Genomic DNA, 16,001 nt, shown 5'->3' with positions numbered 1-16,001 from the left:
GCAAGAAAACAGGGAAGCACTGTGCTGCATTTTACAGAAAGCTGCTTAGCCCCATTTCAAAGACTAATATGAAAAAAGTGCAATTAAATCCTCGAAAAACTGACAGATCAGCAAAACAAAACCACCCGGAGGAGAGCACGATTGAGCCTCATTAAGGAAGAGTTCAGTCTGTTTTTAAAACCTTTCTTAACACTTAGCTGGTACTGCTCAGCAGCCGCCGCTCCCAACGCGCCCGGCGCAATTAGTGTCAGAACGGAAAGGAAAAAAATCAGCCTAGGAAACAGGAATTAAACCACCAGATCCAGGCAAAAGAATAAGATTTGGCTGTAGTGAAACCATCTGAACTTGGACAATAACCCCTCCTCAGGGTCTGCAGTAGCACTTGGCCCTGCTCCCTGCACACACACACACACAACACACACACACGTGCCAGTTACAGAGCACAGCGTTAAGGCAAATCTGGGCTGTACAATTCCTGTCCTCATCCCCTCCCAGTCCCCAAACACTCTGCATGGCAGTCACATCCCCCCTCGAGGGCAGGTTAATGACAGATGGACAGTAAATTACACTGACCTCGACAGCAATTACAGCCATCGCCTTGGACAATAAGGAAATGGAGACACTGGGACAAATCCTGTGTTGTCCTGGAAGGACCCTTGGGCAGGAGGAGCGTGCTGGTGCTGATCGTCCCCACACCAAATCGCCAGCCCCAAACAGGACCCGATACAGCTGAGATCTATTATTTTGCAGTGGGGGTGGGGATGAAACGCATGGGAGATAGAAAAGATGGCAGAGAGATGAAGCCATTTTATTAAATCAGGCAAATTCTAATTTATTCTGGGGAGATGGAGGAGAGAAAATGGATTCACTCTCAGCATGCACACTCCATATCGTCTGATCCAATCCCCACCGCCTTGCCAGAGGGGGAGGGGGCTTTGGCCGGCTGCAATGCTCCCACAATCAGAGAAAAAGATTAAAAAAATAGGATGATTCTTCTTTTGGATTGTGCAGCGGCCATGGGGGAAAAGGCTCTTCCTGGGAATGTGAGGTGCCAAGCCCTGCTGTCAGCCGTGCTGGGATTTGGGGGTTTGCCCCTTGGGGATGTGAAACGGGCAGCACAAGGTCCAGGGCTCACTGCAGCGCGTGCACCACGCGGGCAAACGTAGGCAGAGACACTCGTGGGAGGAACATCCTGCGGGGGTACCGCAGGATGCCATTTTTGCTGTTCACCCCAGCACACACTCTCACAGCTGGCAGGGTTATCACCATCATCCTTCTTCACTGGGTAAGAGATACTGGAATAAAAATGTCACGTGGGCAGTTCTAAGGAGGTTGGTGGGACCTCAGGTATGCCCAGGCTCACATGCTAGCGCAGAGCACCACCTTAACAACCACCACGGAGCACCACCGTAACACCACTGGTACCTGTGACCATGGGCACTTTTCAGCCAGCACAGCACTTCCACAGCCCCCATCAGAACCTGGGAGCTGAGCTTCTCCGCAGCTCCAGCCAGCACTTTGGGTGGGAGCTGAGGAGCCCACCAGGCACAACCAGGCTGGAAGCCACAGGCCAGGGCTTTCAGTGGGACAACTCAGGTTATCTGAAATGATGTGGAGGACCCAGGGGACTGCACAGTTCTGGAACAGGGACCAAATGAAAACACAAAGGTTTGGTTAAACAGCACTGACAAAAAGCAACAGAGCTCCTGCTGCAGGGGACAGTGATCTCTCGGACTCATGGGCCAGCCACCATACAAAAAGAACAGACACCCGCAGCCCCATCTCTGCCCACACGGGGGGTTCGGGCGCTTTGGGATGGGCAACACTGGTGCACTTGGAGAGAGGAAGGTGAGATTATGCTGCACAAAACTCCACGGCCACCAGGATATCTACCACTTCAGAATTAACCAGAAGGAAATGAGAACAACATGTAATTAATTACCAGTGGCCAAATAAGTCCAGAAAAGCAAACAAGATCTTGGGTGAACAAGAAGAATGCCAAACCTGGCCAGGGCAGAATGCCTCGGGCCTCATTGTCCTGTGCAGAAATCATTCTAGTTATGCTTGCAATGATTAAATCAACATTTTACACAAGATCCTTCCGAAAACAGCCCCCTGCAGGAACTCCCCTTCCCTGAAACTATCAACACTTGTCCCAGCTCAGACTGGAGCCTTGGGGGAGCAGCTTTGCAGGAGGGAAAAGGCTGAGAGCCCAGGGAGAGGGGCCAAGCTGCAGCACCTGGAGCACAAATTCCTAACAGCAGAAATTCCTGTTTTGCATCCAACTCCAGCGTGGGCAGTGAAGCTGATTTTATGACTTATTTATTTATTTCGTCTTTGATGAACAGAAGGTTAATATAAGAACAACTCCTTGGCAAACCTTTAAGGGTAATTCAAGCGACACTGATGTGAATCAATGTTCCCTTTGTGAACGCATTACTTGGCAGAAACTGGCTTTTTGTAACCCCCTTAAACCTAGCTGGCAAAACAAAAAGAGAAAAAAAAAACGTCCTTCAAACAAAAGGATGAGGTGAAAATAAAGAGAGAGTCGACTGCACTTTATTCTCTTTCATAGAAGCAAATGGATTTGGTGCTTTTTATACATTAATCAATCAATATCACTGACTGTACATCAGCGGCGCAGCCAAGTTATGAATGACCTTTCTGGCAAAGAGGACACTTTTAATGCTCATAAGACTGCTTATAGCTTAGCAACTTTCCGAATTTATGCCTGCATGATTACCCCTCGGAGGCAGGCGCCCGTGAGCACTGCGCTAGATATGACAAGGTTAGTCCTTGCCAATTTGTGCAGAAGGAAGGGGCTCTGCCCGCACTGCGTGGCTGGGGCTGGCGGGGGACAGGCTCACCCAGCAATGGGCGGTCACCTCGCCTGACATGGTGCTTCAGAGTGGGAGGAGACCAGTGGGGTCCGAACCTGGCCATGGGCCAGCAGGCAAAAGCCATCCTGTGCAAAGCTCTCAGCCAAAAGCAGTAGAAACAGCTCTCCTGAGGGCCGAAAGCCCAGAGGGAGTGACAAGCACACGTCGCGTGCCGGGGCTGGAGGCCAGGCTGTGAAGAATATCCCCCATTCATTGTATCACTGGCCATAGTGAGCTGGAATTGCTGCTCAGGGCAGAGCCAGGGCAGGCACTGCCTCACACCACAACAGGCTGGGAAACTGCTTCCAGCTCCTCTGCTCCTTTTCACATTGTTCAAAAGAAAACAAAAGAGATCCAGTGCTCAGACCACAGCAGGGTCACCGCTCCCCTGCAAGCTGTGCCTCAGCTCTAGCAGGAGCACGGTGGCTGCTGGGGCACTGCCACACACAAGGCTTCATTTCACAGCTCTGACCTTTCCCAATGCACATCCCTAGTCAGCTCTGTAAGAACTCTGCTGAGATGCAAGTTTGGCCCCAGTGGTCCCAGTACCACACTCTTCCTCCCCACTACAGCTCCTGAGCATGCAGTGTTGTCATCCCAGCCATGGTAAGGAACAGCACAAACAATCCCCCTGCTTGTTTCAGACCATCCTTCCTTTCTGAAAAGCATTGTGCTCTTCCGCTTGATTTTAATCTTCCCATATGTTTCATGAGTCCTCACCTCCAAAACTTGCACCATTTGGAGCAGCCTGCAATCTGATGGGAGCTCAACATGCTCTTTATTTTGCATTAATTACCTTCTGGGCTAGAATCAGGTCTTCCCTGCTCCAGTTCTCGATCCTTCCCCTCTAGTGGCACCCAGTTTTGGAGGGCTTGCTGCCTTTCCAGCATTTTCCCACTTCTGCCATTTTAGGATGATCTTGGTCATTGTGAAGAAACCTCTTTTTCTTCCTTCCCTCTCACCAGTGCTGCTCCCCCACGCGAGATGGTCCCAATCCAGCATCGTCCCTGGCCCTGCAGCCGTGTGGCTGGTGCTGCCACCCAGAGCTCTGAGCTGGCTGAGTGGGATCACTTCCACCAGGGCACCCCCCTTCAAGGGGGAAAGCAAGGGGTCCCTCCTGCTCCCCAGGCACATGGCTGGGAGGGAGAGGATGGCACGGTGGGGAGCAAAGGCTCAGTGGCCCTGGGGATTCTCCCCATGTCACTGCCTCCTCTGGACAACACCCAAGGGCCTGGAACAGGGACTGACTGGTGAAGAGGTAAGAGAGGGTCACAACCTATCTCTCACCCCCCAAATCTCATCAGAGCCCCAGGGGACAGCAAGATGTGGGCTCAGGGAATGTGGCTCAGCCGGGAAGGTCTGTGTTGCACACTGTCCACATGCCTGCGCTCTGCATCTGGGCTGCGGCCTCTGACCCTGCCAGACCAACACAAAACAAACCCCTAGTGACCCTCCATGCCACACACACATAGAAGGAGAACAGGAAGAGCCAAGTGAGTAGGTGACATGGAAAGGAGAGGTGGCTGCACAAGTGAAGTGGAACGGCCGGGCGGTGAGCGTGTCCAGCCCGCGGCCAGCAAAGGCCAAATTAATGCCATTGTTTGGCCACAAAGGAGGCAGCAAAGTAGCAGTGGAGGCTGGGGAACAATCTCAAACACACAGCTCTAATTCACCCTTCATCACCATGAAAGGGGAATGGAAAAGGCCAGAAAGCTTCAGCTTAATTGGTAACCAAATGTGAGAGCTGTTCCCAGAGAAGGGTTCCCAGAGAAGGGGCAGCAGCGTCTGCCCTGTGAACACAAAGATCAGAGAGGAACGAGGGGCAGCTGCACATCGTGCTCTGGCTGTGGCCCTCCGTGCCTGGGGAGCGATGGCAGGGGCCATGCAGAGCCCCAGACACACCATCCCAGAGAAATGTTGAGATTTAAGGGCTTGGGACCCCAGGCCGGAGCAGGGAGGGAACTGAGCAGGGATGTCTGGAGTGTTGCTTCCAAGAGGCCAGAACATCCCTGCAGGTCCATGGAAACCTACACGTGACATGCTGATAGGGGAGAAACCACATGTCGGGATGTGGGGAACAGAACAAAAAACCCAAGCCACTGTTATTTATTTAACAGAGTGGCCAAAGGTGAATAAAAAGGCTGAAAAGGGGCAGGAGGAGGTGCCCACACAGAGGGGAGGGCTCAGGCTGCTTGGGCTGAAGGTGGCCTTGGCAGGAGCCTCCAAGTGAAGGTTGGTTCAGTGGAGCTGGACCAACACTGCTCCTCTCACCCACCACTCTGGGGAGGACTGACAAGGAACACAGAAAAAACCGCAAACTGGAAGCAAATACAGATAATAATTTCTCATACAGCTCCCAATTAACCTTTGGAACTTGTGGCCTCAATAAATCATTGAGGTCAAAACAAAATATATGGTGAGGGCGATGCGCAACTTAGAGAAGCAAACTGAGTATTTGGAAGAAATAGAAACCCTCTTGCTTAAGGGCATGAACTGAATTTTAGCAGGAATAAGGATGCGACCTTGATTTGAGGTAGGTTATTATTTGTTTATGGGTCCCCAGATTTCACTCTGAAGCAGCCAGAGCAGGACACTGGTGCTGGCAGACACATTATTAGCCAATCTCAGGGTTTTAGTGGAAAAATAAATGCATGTGGTAGCTCCTTCCCAGGCAGTTCTGAGGACGTTCAGGTCATCACCAGAAGATCAATAGGCCTCACAGAAGGGAAAGGAAGTAAGTGCATTTCAGAAGTACAGGCAAGCAGAGGACCAGGAGCAGGGACAGAGCAGAGTGCTCTGATGTGCATGCCACAGGTGGGAATGCTGGAGAGGTTCAGGCCAGGTGTCACTGCCGGCCTATGTCAGCAGTTGTAAAGTTTTGTTTCATGAATCATCCCCTTGATAATGTATGGAAGCTCATTTTGCCTATGGTTCTTAAAGAAAAACAGAATCCATTTCAGAACCCAAGCTCTGTATCTTTCATCATTAAGTCCATGATCCTACAAATGAGTGGAGGAGGAGAGCACTTCCCATTCCCACAATGTCTCCTCCGAAGAAACACCTCAAAGCATTTTTGAATTTCGGGCAGTGCATTGGGTTTGCATGGCAAGGTTTGGGTAGCAGGAGGGCTCTTCTTCCAGTCCTGCCAATTAAGGACCATCAGACATGTCCTCCTCCAGCAGAATGAACGACAGAACCACAGCAGGGAAAAGGCAAGAACAACCAGGAAAGGAGCTGATGCCCTGCAGGGATATTCCCTGAAGGGGGGAAGGTGCAGGAGAATTCTCTTCCAGTGCTGAGCGTGACCCTGTGGACAGATCTTTTGCACAGGGCAACAAAGCCTGTAACCCAAAATGGGCATGTTCAGTGGCAGCAGCCTTCAAACTCACCTTCCAAACAGGACGGTACGTCAGCGTGTCACTACAGGTCTCACCCTACCTGGTTGTTTACTTACAAACCAGTCCAACATCCTCACTGCCTCTGAACACAAAGCCTGTGTCCAGCCGAATATAACTGACCTTTCCTTTCTGTACTGTGCCTACTCAGGGTGTTACTGGACATGTCAGCAGGGAAGAAGGTACTGAGGTCCCATCAATTCTCTGTGCTGGAGCTCCAGCCCCTCTCAGCTCTGGTCAACAGCAGAACAGAAGAGACTCAGCTAACACACCAACAGCACGGCAGCAAGGCAACTCTCTAAACTCATTAACCTGGGAACACAGGAGGCATGTTCATTCCAGAGATATTTAATTTGAAGCCCAGTAGCACAGGAAGGGAGAAAACAGCAGCGCAGCAATGGCTACAAGAGCCAGACCTTTGGAAAGGTGCTGGAGACGAGTGGCTGCCACACCGACTAGAGGAATGTCACAAGTCAGGGCTGGCATGTGCGTCTAAGGTTTCGGAGGTTTCCTTTTTCTCCTTGCCATCAAAACATCAGGGCAGGGGGTTTGGCTGGACACAGCACCTGAGCAAGGACAAGGCTGGGACAGAAGCAGCACAGCTGCGCTGACGGGACCTTCATCACGAGCTGAGTTTGCTGCTGCCAGAGTGAATCCGGTGTCACTCATGTGGACATCTAACCCTCTCCAACACACTGTGAGACCAGGCTGCAGTACCTGCAATGTCTTCAAGGCTCTACTGATTCACCTCACACAGGAGAGCCTTTCGGTCTTGAATTTAATCCGCACCACCAAGCATCCGCACTTCCAAGTCCTCAGGAGATGAGATCCCTAATCTAAACCTGGATGAGAGAGAGGGGAAAAGAGAAACAGGGAAGAGAAGCAGAAGGTGCAGCGCGCACTGTGCATTGGCAGCAGAGCTTCAGGGATGCAATACCAAGGGATAGGAATGCCACTCTTTGGTCCCAAAGGAAACAGAGCCCAGGGAGATGCTGTGCTCTGACAACTGGGCTTCAGCCTGGCTCTGGACTTTGTTTGGATGCAGAATAAAAAGCAGAGCAGAAGAGGGACTGGGAGCCTTGCAGTGTTGTACTGCAGCATCTGGTGATGTTTCCCCCCTTACTCTTCCTAAGTGGAAAGGGCTTTAAGACGCGGCCAAACAAGAAAAACATTCTGGAACAAGTCAGCCGTCAGAGCTTCCTCTCTTTCTGCTTAATGAAAGCCATGAGCTCCGCGGGACAAGTTGCGGCTGGAGCGGGATGGAGTTTATGAGATTCCTGCCACGTCGGGGTGACGCTGCCGCGTGCTGTTGGCCTGTCCTCCCCAGCCCGGCCGTCTGACCGCTTCCTTCCGCAGGCGCCTCCCGGTGCAGTTTCATTAAGCAGATGCTTGAGGGTTTGGGTAGGTTTCTGCTACCCCCCTTTTATAAGGGGCACAGGAAAAAAGTTGCAATAAACTTTAATAAAAACAAAATTAAAACGATTAAACCTTTCATATCCTTTCGAGATTATCTCTTTGCTGCTGGTTGGTCAAAGCAGAGCTAAGGCACGAATACTCTTGACTTTAAACTCAAAACCAACCCCAAAAAATAAGTAACAAAGGAAATCTGCCTCTGCCAGATATTAAAGGGAACCAATTTTATCCCTGCTTTCTACAGAGCCAAACCTCAACAGCCCCATGGTGTCCCAAATGCACAAGGACAGAGAAATGCTGCTGGGAAGGGAATAGAGTTTTCCAAAATTTGGTGGGGGGAAAGGATGCAAGCAGGGAACAGATAGAAATTATGTTACAGGGTAATACCAGGAAAGAGAAGTTCCCTAAAGGTTTCTCAAAGCATCTGGCTCTCCTCACATCCTCAGGCCCTCCGAAGGAGTCAACTGTGTGGAGCCACCCTGACCCACAGCTGCCAGAAGCCCCTTTGCTGGATCTCAATGACCATTAAAGCAGTGTGAAACTAAAGCAGAACCAAAAGCTTCCCCACACCTAATCTGCCCAGCCTCAGGATGGCCTCCAGTGGAGAGATCCTGCCAGAAGTATCACAGAATATGTCGACATGGAACGGATCCACAAGGATCATCGAGTCCAATTCCTGGCCCTGCACAGGACCATCCTCAAGAATCACACCACATGCCTGAGAGTATCATCCAAATGCTTCTTGAACTCTGTCAGGCTTGGTGCTGTGACCAGTTCTCTGGGAAGCCTGTTTACCGCAGTTCCGTCAGGAACTTGCTGGAAAGGTAAAAGGTCCTGAAGCCATTCTATCCACAAAAAAAAGAAAAAATTCCAAGGTTCAGCCAACAAAGGGGAAGGCAACAAGCTGTCCTTTAAATGAACACACGCGACATGAGATCTTGGAAAACAAAGAGATAATCCTGCATGTGGGGTTACTTGGTGGGGTTGGCAGGGAGATCAGAACTGCTGTGAGTTCAATCAGCCCAACACACACACATCGCCCAGGGCTATTTGCCTCTGCTGCTATTCCACGTATGTTATTGCACCATGGGTGAATGTTTTCTCTAAACAGGACAATCCCTCATCTCACTCCCTTGTGTCTGAGGAGGTGACAGAGAGGGATTTCCTTCTCAGACAACTGAGCTGCTGCACACCCCCAGCTGCAGGACACGGCTCCCAGCAGAAGCGACAGGGTCCCAACACCTCCCGCGTACCTGTGGCGTGCCCAGCACTGCTCTGACCATGCATGTACTGATGGTTTGGTTGGATTTACAAGCAGCGCTTCGGAAACAAAGCCTGAGCAGGTTCCTGCCCTTGGGGGTTACAGATCATATACAGGGAAAAGGCAGTACTGGGTTTTGGAGAGGGAGAGGCAAAAAGCCCATGAGATGCAGATGAAGCACTTGGTGTTTGCACACAGGAGCTCAGGCTGTCACCTGGTTTGGTAGATTATTAAATGTGTCAATCAAGGACAAGCCTGGAAACGGTTTCCCTAGCCCTCTGCAATGGTCACAAATTCCAGCCAGGTAACTGGGGCTTGGTCAGCATAGACGGAGCTGCAGCATGGTTTTGGCTAATAGATGCTGTAGCATGGACTCTGTGTGCTCTTCTCCTGCACGTACCATACAGGTGATCTGCTTTGGGAAGTTTTTAATTGCTGTGCAATTAAGTCCCATGGAAAAGTGGAGAGAGGCTACAAAAGCAAACTAATGATTCCTTTCTGAAACCCTCCATTACCTCCAGCAGATGTTGGAGAGCAAGAGGCGTCATTAGCAATGACCACACTGCCTTTAATGGAGACCAAGTGGAATATATCAGATCCCACTAAATTTGAGTTATTTCAAGCAAGGAGAAATATCATTTGGCACTACCAACCTTCATTTCAAAAGTCTTAAAAGTTCTACTGGAAGTAGAGAGTCTGCTATCATGAAAAATCCACCCCAAAGTCACATCCCACATCCCTGCTTGTAACAACTCCATTAATTACTCCAAGAAGAATTACTCCATGCTCGATGATCATGAAGGAACAATGCCTCACATGGTTGCTCACTCTTTAAGATAGGAAAATAACAGGATGGTTCCTTCATGGAAGGTTTTTGTGGAACATCCCCTTTCCCCTTCTCCACAGTCTGCTTCACTTTACAGATGGGCTGTTCACAATTCCAAATCCAGTGCACGGCCACTAAGGGAAGGGAGGAACTGGAGAGCCTGGACAGGAGAGTGGGGAACCCCAGATCACAGCACTGGTCTCAAGGAAGCAGGTGAGGCATTAGGGCACACTGAGGGACTGAGAGGTCACAAATGGAATGGACAGACATGGCTGGTATTGAGCCTCCCTTCTGCTAGAGAGAAACTTCGTGTCTGAGAGAAACCTCACACTGCAAACCACATCCTAGGAGCTCTCTGACCAAACCTGCTCCCCAGCACACGGGACCTGCTCCTGTTACCCTGAGGCGGCCACAAAACTGCTTGTGAGGGAGAGGAAGATGAGAGAAATGTTTCACATGACTCAGTGCACAGAGGTACCAGCACCAAACAAGCACCCTGCTGTCTGCAGGCACCACAGGCAGGGCCAGGCTGAGGTGTGATTCAGTCATTCTGAGGTGGGAACTACTATTTTTAAACCATGTGGGGTTTTCTCATCTGAACACTGCGCCAGCTATACCCTGGGTCTGTTTACATACTTGGTTTCATTAAAGATTCACATCCTGATTTTCAGTCTGCAGCTTGCAGCCCTTCAGAAGGTCGAACACTGAAACAGAAGGGAGATGTGGACAGACAGTGCACCTCTGCCTGGGGATGGAGAGGGAAAGTGGGGGCCCTGAGGCATCCTCCCCCTCATCCCTGGGAACCAGCAGCTTTCCAGGGGCTCCCAGGGCAGAGCTTTGCAGAAAGGGTATTCCTCAAAATAACTATAATCCACGTTTGGAGCAGGGAGAGTGGCTGGTCCCTTGCTGTGGGCTGGCAGAGGGAGGGAGCAACATGGGTGCTCCAGCGAGGTCAGACAGGGGGGCAGAGGTGACACTCCCAGCCCCCCTTCCTGCCTGGACAAAGGGGCTGTTCATGGTGTTCGGTGTCCAGCAAGGGCTGCCAGAGTGCCGGCCCTGCTCCTCACGCGAGGGCCCCAACAAGGACCCTGTGTTGGAAGGGGATGGCTGCCAAGGATTTGGCAGCGATGAGCAGGACTGCTGTGACCATGTGGCCACCACAGGAACTGTCCTCTGCAGTGAAACGGGCAGAGGGCAGCGCAGGCGAGGAGTGTGGACACCTGATAGATACCTATGGATATTTGTCCTACACAGAGGGAAGAGTGGGCAAAGCCCCTCTGCTCCTCCCACAGGAGGACACTACAGAAAGGGAGAGCAGAGATGGAAAACAGGGGGAGTCGGGAGAAACAGGTAAGGGAGGAAACCTATTGTGCAGAGGGACACAGGTTAAACAGCGGGGCTGTAACAGGAAAACAGGAGTGTGGGTGGCACATGGAGAGTGATACGATGGGATGAGCAGGGGCACCACGTTCTAAACATGAAGCAGCTGTCCCGCTCCAACTGGTGACCCCACGGCAGCTGCCGGAGCTACGGAGCGGGCTGAGGTGCTTGATGCCTTCTGGAAGGAAAGAAACACTTCCAAAGTCAGAATGAAAATTCGGTGCAGGTTGTTTCACTCTTGTTTCTGTCATTATCTAATGAGCTGTAAGTGCATCCATCCAACATCTCGAGAACGTTTTGGTTTTTATTATGGGTTTGGGCTTTTTTTCTTCTCTAAACCCCCATCATTAAAAATCAATTAGCTTATGGGTAACGTTACACAGATGCTGCTGCAGAAAGGGGCTGACATCTGCAATGGCAGCAGCCCAGATACCACAGCAATAGATGTCCAAAAATACCCAGAGAGGACAACACCCCCTCCCTGAAGCTGTGTGCTCCCTGATCAACAAACCAGCTGAACGTCCATCCGCTTCCCCATCTCCTGCATAATGAGCACACTTCTCAGAGCAAGCAGAAAAGTTTAATTGTCTTTAATTATCCAGTTCAAGGAGGATTGGGTTTCCTGCCTGATGTCCATATAATTTCCCTGCCAACGACTTCATCATCCCTCTACTGGAAGTGGAGGTCAGCTCCTAAAGTTCTTCCCTAAAAGACACCCGAGTTTTGGGGAGGGCTGAGCTGCTGGCAAAGGCAGGGACAAAGGTCCCCGTGTCCCCAGAGTGGCTGCTCAGGCTGACTGTGCTTCTGCGGGGTGGGAGGGAGTGAGTTGCAACTAATGTGCAATCAAGAACCATCACAATTACAAATGTAAATGAACAGGCAATTGGCACTGACCTTTGCAGATTTTTAGAGGACTAATTAAGGTGTGATCAGAGCTCTCTTCCAACAGATTGAGATGCATCTACACAAGCAAATATCTATGCACCACCCCCAGACAGCAGTGTTTTCTCCTACATGCTTGCACACACAGTGAGTAGGTACACACAGAGCAGATACACAGACAGAGCCAGCGTTGAACCTCGACACCTGCGGGAGGGGAACAGGGCGACTCCACTCTGTCACACGAGGTCACAAAAAAGGACCAAAAAAGTCACTGTCCCTTTGGGCACTGGTAGAGATGTGTCACAGACCAGGGAAGTGTCACAGACCAGTGTCTGCTCAATGTGTCTGAGCCTGTTATCTGACACAACCAGAGACTCCTCATCAAAAGGCAGTGAGAAAAGTCCACCCAGCCCTTGGCAAACAACAATAAAAACCATGATGGGGACACAAGAGAGAGACCCCACTGCATTACAGAGGAGGAGGAGACACAGAGTGCAGACTCACACCATCCCTGTGCGTGGCCCTGCCACACAGCTGAGCGTCCCCGCACTCGAGTTGATGCTCTGATACCATAATGGGATCAGAATGAGGCGGAGATGGAAGCACCTGTTCTCCCACTTGGGGGTATGGCAGCTTCTCACACAAACCTGGCCTCCATCCCCACAGGGATGCCTGGCCCAGCACATCAGTAAGGTGCACCCACTCTGTCTGACTCAACAATGGGCTCAAAGAGTGCTTGAAATTAAATATCTCAGGACAAAGCAACCTGCAAAACTAACCCGAGGTTCCCCTGCTTTGCTTTCTGCAGCCTTATTCTTGCTTGTATTCTTAACCTTTGAAATAAAATATGATCAAGAAATTGTCAGTGTCTTGTTCACTGTCAGTTTTTGTTGAAGAACCAGCAAGCTTAAAGAAAATTAAAGTAAAATATTTGTAAACCAAAATTTCCTTTCAGTGACTTGTCAAGACTTTTACTTTAAAAATATTACATTTTTTTAAATGGTCACCCAACCGTTTTCCCTCCCAGCCTGTCAGCTTCCGCCCTTCCAGTACCTGCCATGTCCTAATCCAGGCAGCCAGACAGGAAAGATAAGGTTTATACAGTAAAAGACAAGGTAAACAGAAATTTCTAAAGTAAACAAGATTTTCAAGGTTGTTCTGTCTATCACAAAAGGGCACGGATGGTTTCCCCTCTCTGCTCATTTTGCATTTAAGCAGCTCACAACCCACAGCCCTGCCCAAGGTACCCTTTCGAAATCGGAATGTTTTTCTACAGCGGAGCATCGCAGCGCAGCGGAACGGCTGCCAGAGCTGCTGTTCCCCCCAGGGTGGTGTGGCAGTCACCGCGCGCTCTCGCTGTCACCGTGACCTTTGGGGAAGCATGTTCCATGCCCTCGACTCCACTGGGCCACCGAGGTCATGGATCGGGCACTTTTTTCCGTAAGATTGAATTTAACTCTTAATGAAACATCTCCTGTTTCACTTTTGGGGTGTTTTGGGTGTATTTCAGAACCCCACTACTCACAGGTGTAGCAGCAATGTGACCCAGTTACGAATTCAAGGGACCCCCACATGTTCTCCCTCAGCTCCTGCTGCTGTCCCTTCTCAACTCTTTAAGCCAAGACCACCTCCCTCGTCTCCATGTGTGTTTACTGCACAATGCCAGTTCCTCAAAGTGCTTTTCTGTAGGATTTACCCATTTTCACAGCAGTCATGGAGGAATGTCCTGCCTGAAGCCAAGAGGAGGGTTGTGAAGGCTTTTGCTGACACCCCCCAGCTCCAGCACCTTCACAGCACACGAACCAGCTGACCCAGGCCATCTCTCCTCCTCCTCCCTCCAAAGAGGGCTTCAGGAGACCTCGATTTTTCAGAACATTAAGAACTTCTTAGCCCTTTACATGATTAAACAAAGTACCATCCCTGTTCCGTCCAGCCTAACTGCTCCCTTTAGGCACATCTGCTCTTGCTGCAATCCCTTTCCTATGATCTGTGTGAGCAAACGCTTCATCCAAGCCCTTCACTCTATCTACCTTGCCAAGAGGAGACATGGAAAACAGACATGGAACACTCACCCCTTCTGCCCACTCCTAGTCAGCTCCTTCCTCCTCTTGATTCAGTGTGGCTTAAGTAACAGAAATCAGTGCCAAGCCGCTACAGCTCGTGCTGGCGCACAGGGCATCACTTGAGCCACTGCAAAACATCTACTACTGCACTGGTTTGTCAAGTTGTCCAGATGCGATGGTATCTTTAAATGCTCACACAAGATTCCAGTGTTTAAGACAGCAACCTGAACCAACACACACGCTTCTACGTCCCAAACTTCTACATCCCAAATCCCACCTCAGGCAGGAGGGATTCCCATAATGTGTTTTTGATAAACCATAAGTGTCATCCCACAGCAGGAAAAAGACAAAGGAATGTCAATGAGCTTGTCACTGAACAGCACAGTGGGTCCGATGCCACTCACCCACCCCTGCCCCCAGCTCACGCCAGGGCGGCAGCACTCACCGGCCTCGGCAGCTGGACACTTCCGGATGGTGAAGATCTGCCCCAGATCCTCCTCTTCTTCAGGAAGACCTTTCTGTAGGCGCTGCAGCTTCCGGAGGCTTTCGCTCCGCTGGTGTTTCATGGAGCGCACGTGCTGGATGAGGTTCAGCTTGGCCTTGGTGGAGTAATTACAGAGGACACAGTGGTAGTAGCAGCTTTCACCTTCGACCCCGCTCTCATGGTGCTGCAGGTGCTGTGGAGAACAAAGCAGAGGGATGTGAATGTCCTTTATTAGCCCCTATCCCCTGAGTTAGTCCACTGTAAATTGCTAAAAACCACCTGGGAATTAGTTAAGAAACCACGTTTTGACACAGACCCAGTGAGACCAAGCCTGTTTGTTCCCAAGGTACCACATGCTCTCCTGTTGAGGAGCAAGAAAACCAAAACATACTGAAATGGGCACAAAGCACAGATAAAGGCAAGATTATCTCCTTCAGTGAGAGAAAGCACCAGGCCCAGCACTAACACCTGCTCATGACCCACACAGGGCTCATTCCTTCACACTCATAGTTTGTCCTGGGAAGAGATCCAACTGCATGTCATACATAAAATTAAATTTGATAAATTCTAATGGAAACTACAAAGAATAAAACCAAAGCAATACTAGAACACAATAAACCCATTAGATAGAGAGGTCCTGGAAGCAGTGTATTGAAGCAGAGTGCAGAGCCATCCTGTCCATCACCCAGCACTCCACTCCCTCGGATTGGGAAGGAAGCAGCAGCCTGGCTGGAAGATGTTTGTGACAGCAACCCAGGCTGAAGAGCCAACAGCGGGAATGCAGCCGGGCACCACTGTGAGGGCTCAGCACTTGGAAAAACCCTGGTCCCTCTCTGGAGCTGTGCTGTTGCAGCCAATACAGCTAATTCCAGAGTATTACACAGTGATTATTTGACAAAACCTACCAATCCTCTGGCACAGAGCTCTGTGCCACCAGGGAAACCAAGCACCATTTCATGTCGTGGACCCCGTGGATGTGGCAATTATTTCCTGGAACCAGAGGGCCATGCTGGCTGCCACGGCATGGCCGCTCTCCCTTTGGGCTGGAAGCAGGAGGTCGCAGGAACTTTCCCAATTCCCACAGTAAGGACTTATCACAAGCTGAGGAAAAATGGATACCAAGGTGAAACAACATGAGAGACCCCTCAGTGAAAGCCAGTGGTGTTTCCATCCCACACCTACACTTCAGCTGGGCAATAACACCTGCCAGCTCCAACCCTGAGACCTCCTTTTGTCTTTGTGTCATCTCATGGAACTCTTTCCTCACCACACACTTGGCCCAAGGCATGAGTACACTGATTTGGGCACGATCTTGAGGTTTGTCAATCAAAAATATTGCCTACGTGCAGCCAGGACCTTCTGGTAAAAATTCCAACGCGTATTATCTCAGTTACAGCTGAGATAAGATTAAAGACACA

The 16,001-nt window shown here is 50.4% G+C and overlaps 1 protein-coding gene across 3 annotated transcripts in view; it reads right to left on the bottom strand.

Moving 5' to 3' along the window:
• The window catches only part of ZFHX3 (zinc finger homeobox 3), a 208,970-nt gene that overhangs the window by 44,261 nt on the left and 148,708 nt on the right, over nucleotides 1-16,001 (bottom strand). For all 3 annotated transcript variants that reach the window (XM_027715968.2, XM_039386167.1, XM_027715965.2), the window contains one exon: nucleotides 14,545-14,776. In XM_027715968.2, coding sequence (XP_027571769.1) covers nucleotides 14,545-14,776 — 232 coding nt within the window. The remainder of the gene's footprint in view (nucleotides 1-14,544; nucleotides 14,777-16,001) is intronic.

Source organism: Pipra filicauda, unplaced genomic scaffold, assembly GCF_003945595.2.
Source record: "Pipra filicauda isolate LSUMZ 115617 unplaced genomic scaffold, ASM394559v2 scaffold46_size3722508_pilon, whole genome shotgun sequence".
Classification (NCBI taxonomy): Eukaryota; Metazoa; Chordata; class Aves; order Passeriformes; family Pipridae; genus Pipra; species Pipra filicauda.
This window is presented reverse-complemented; position numbering and strand designations above follow the sequence as displayed.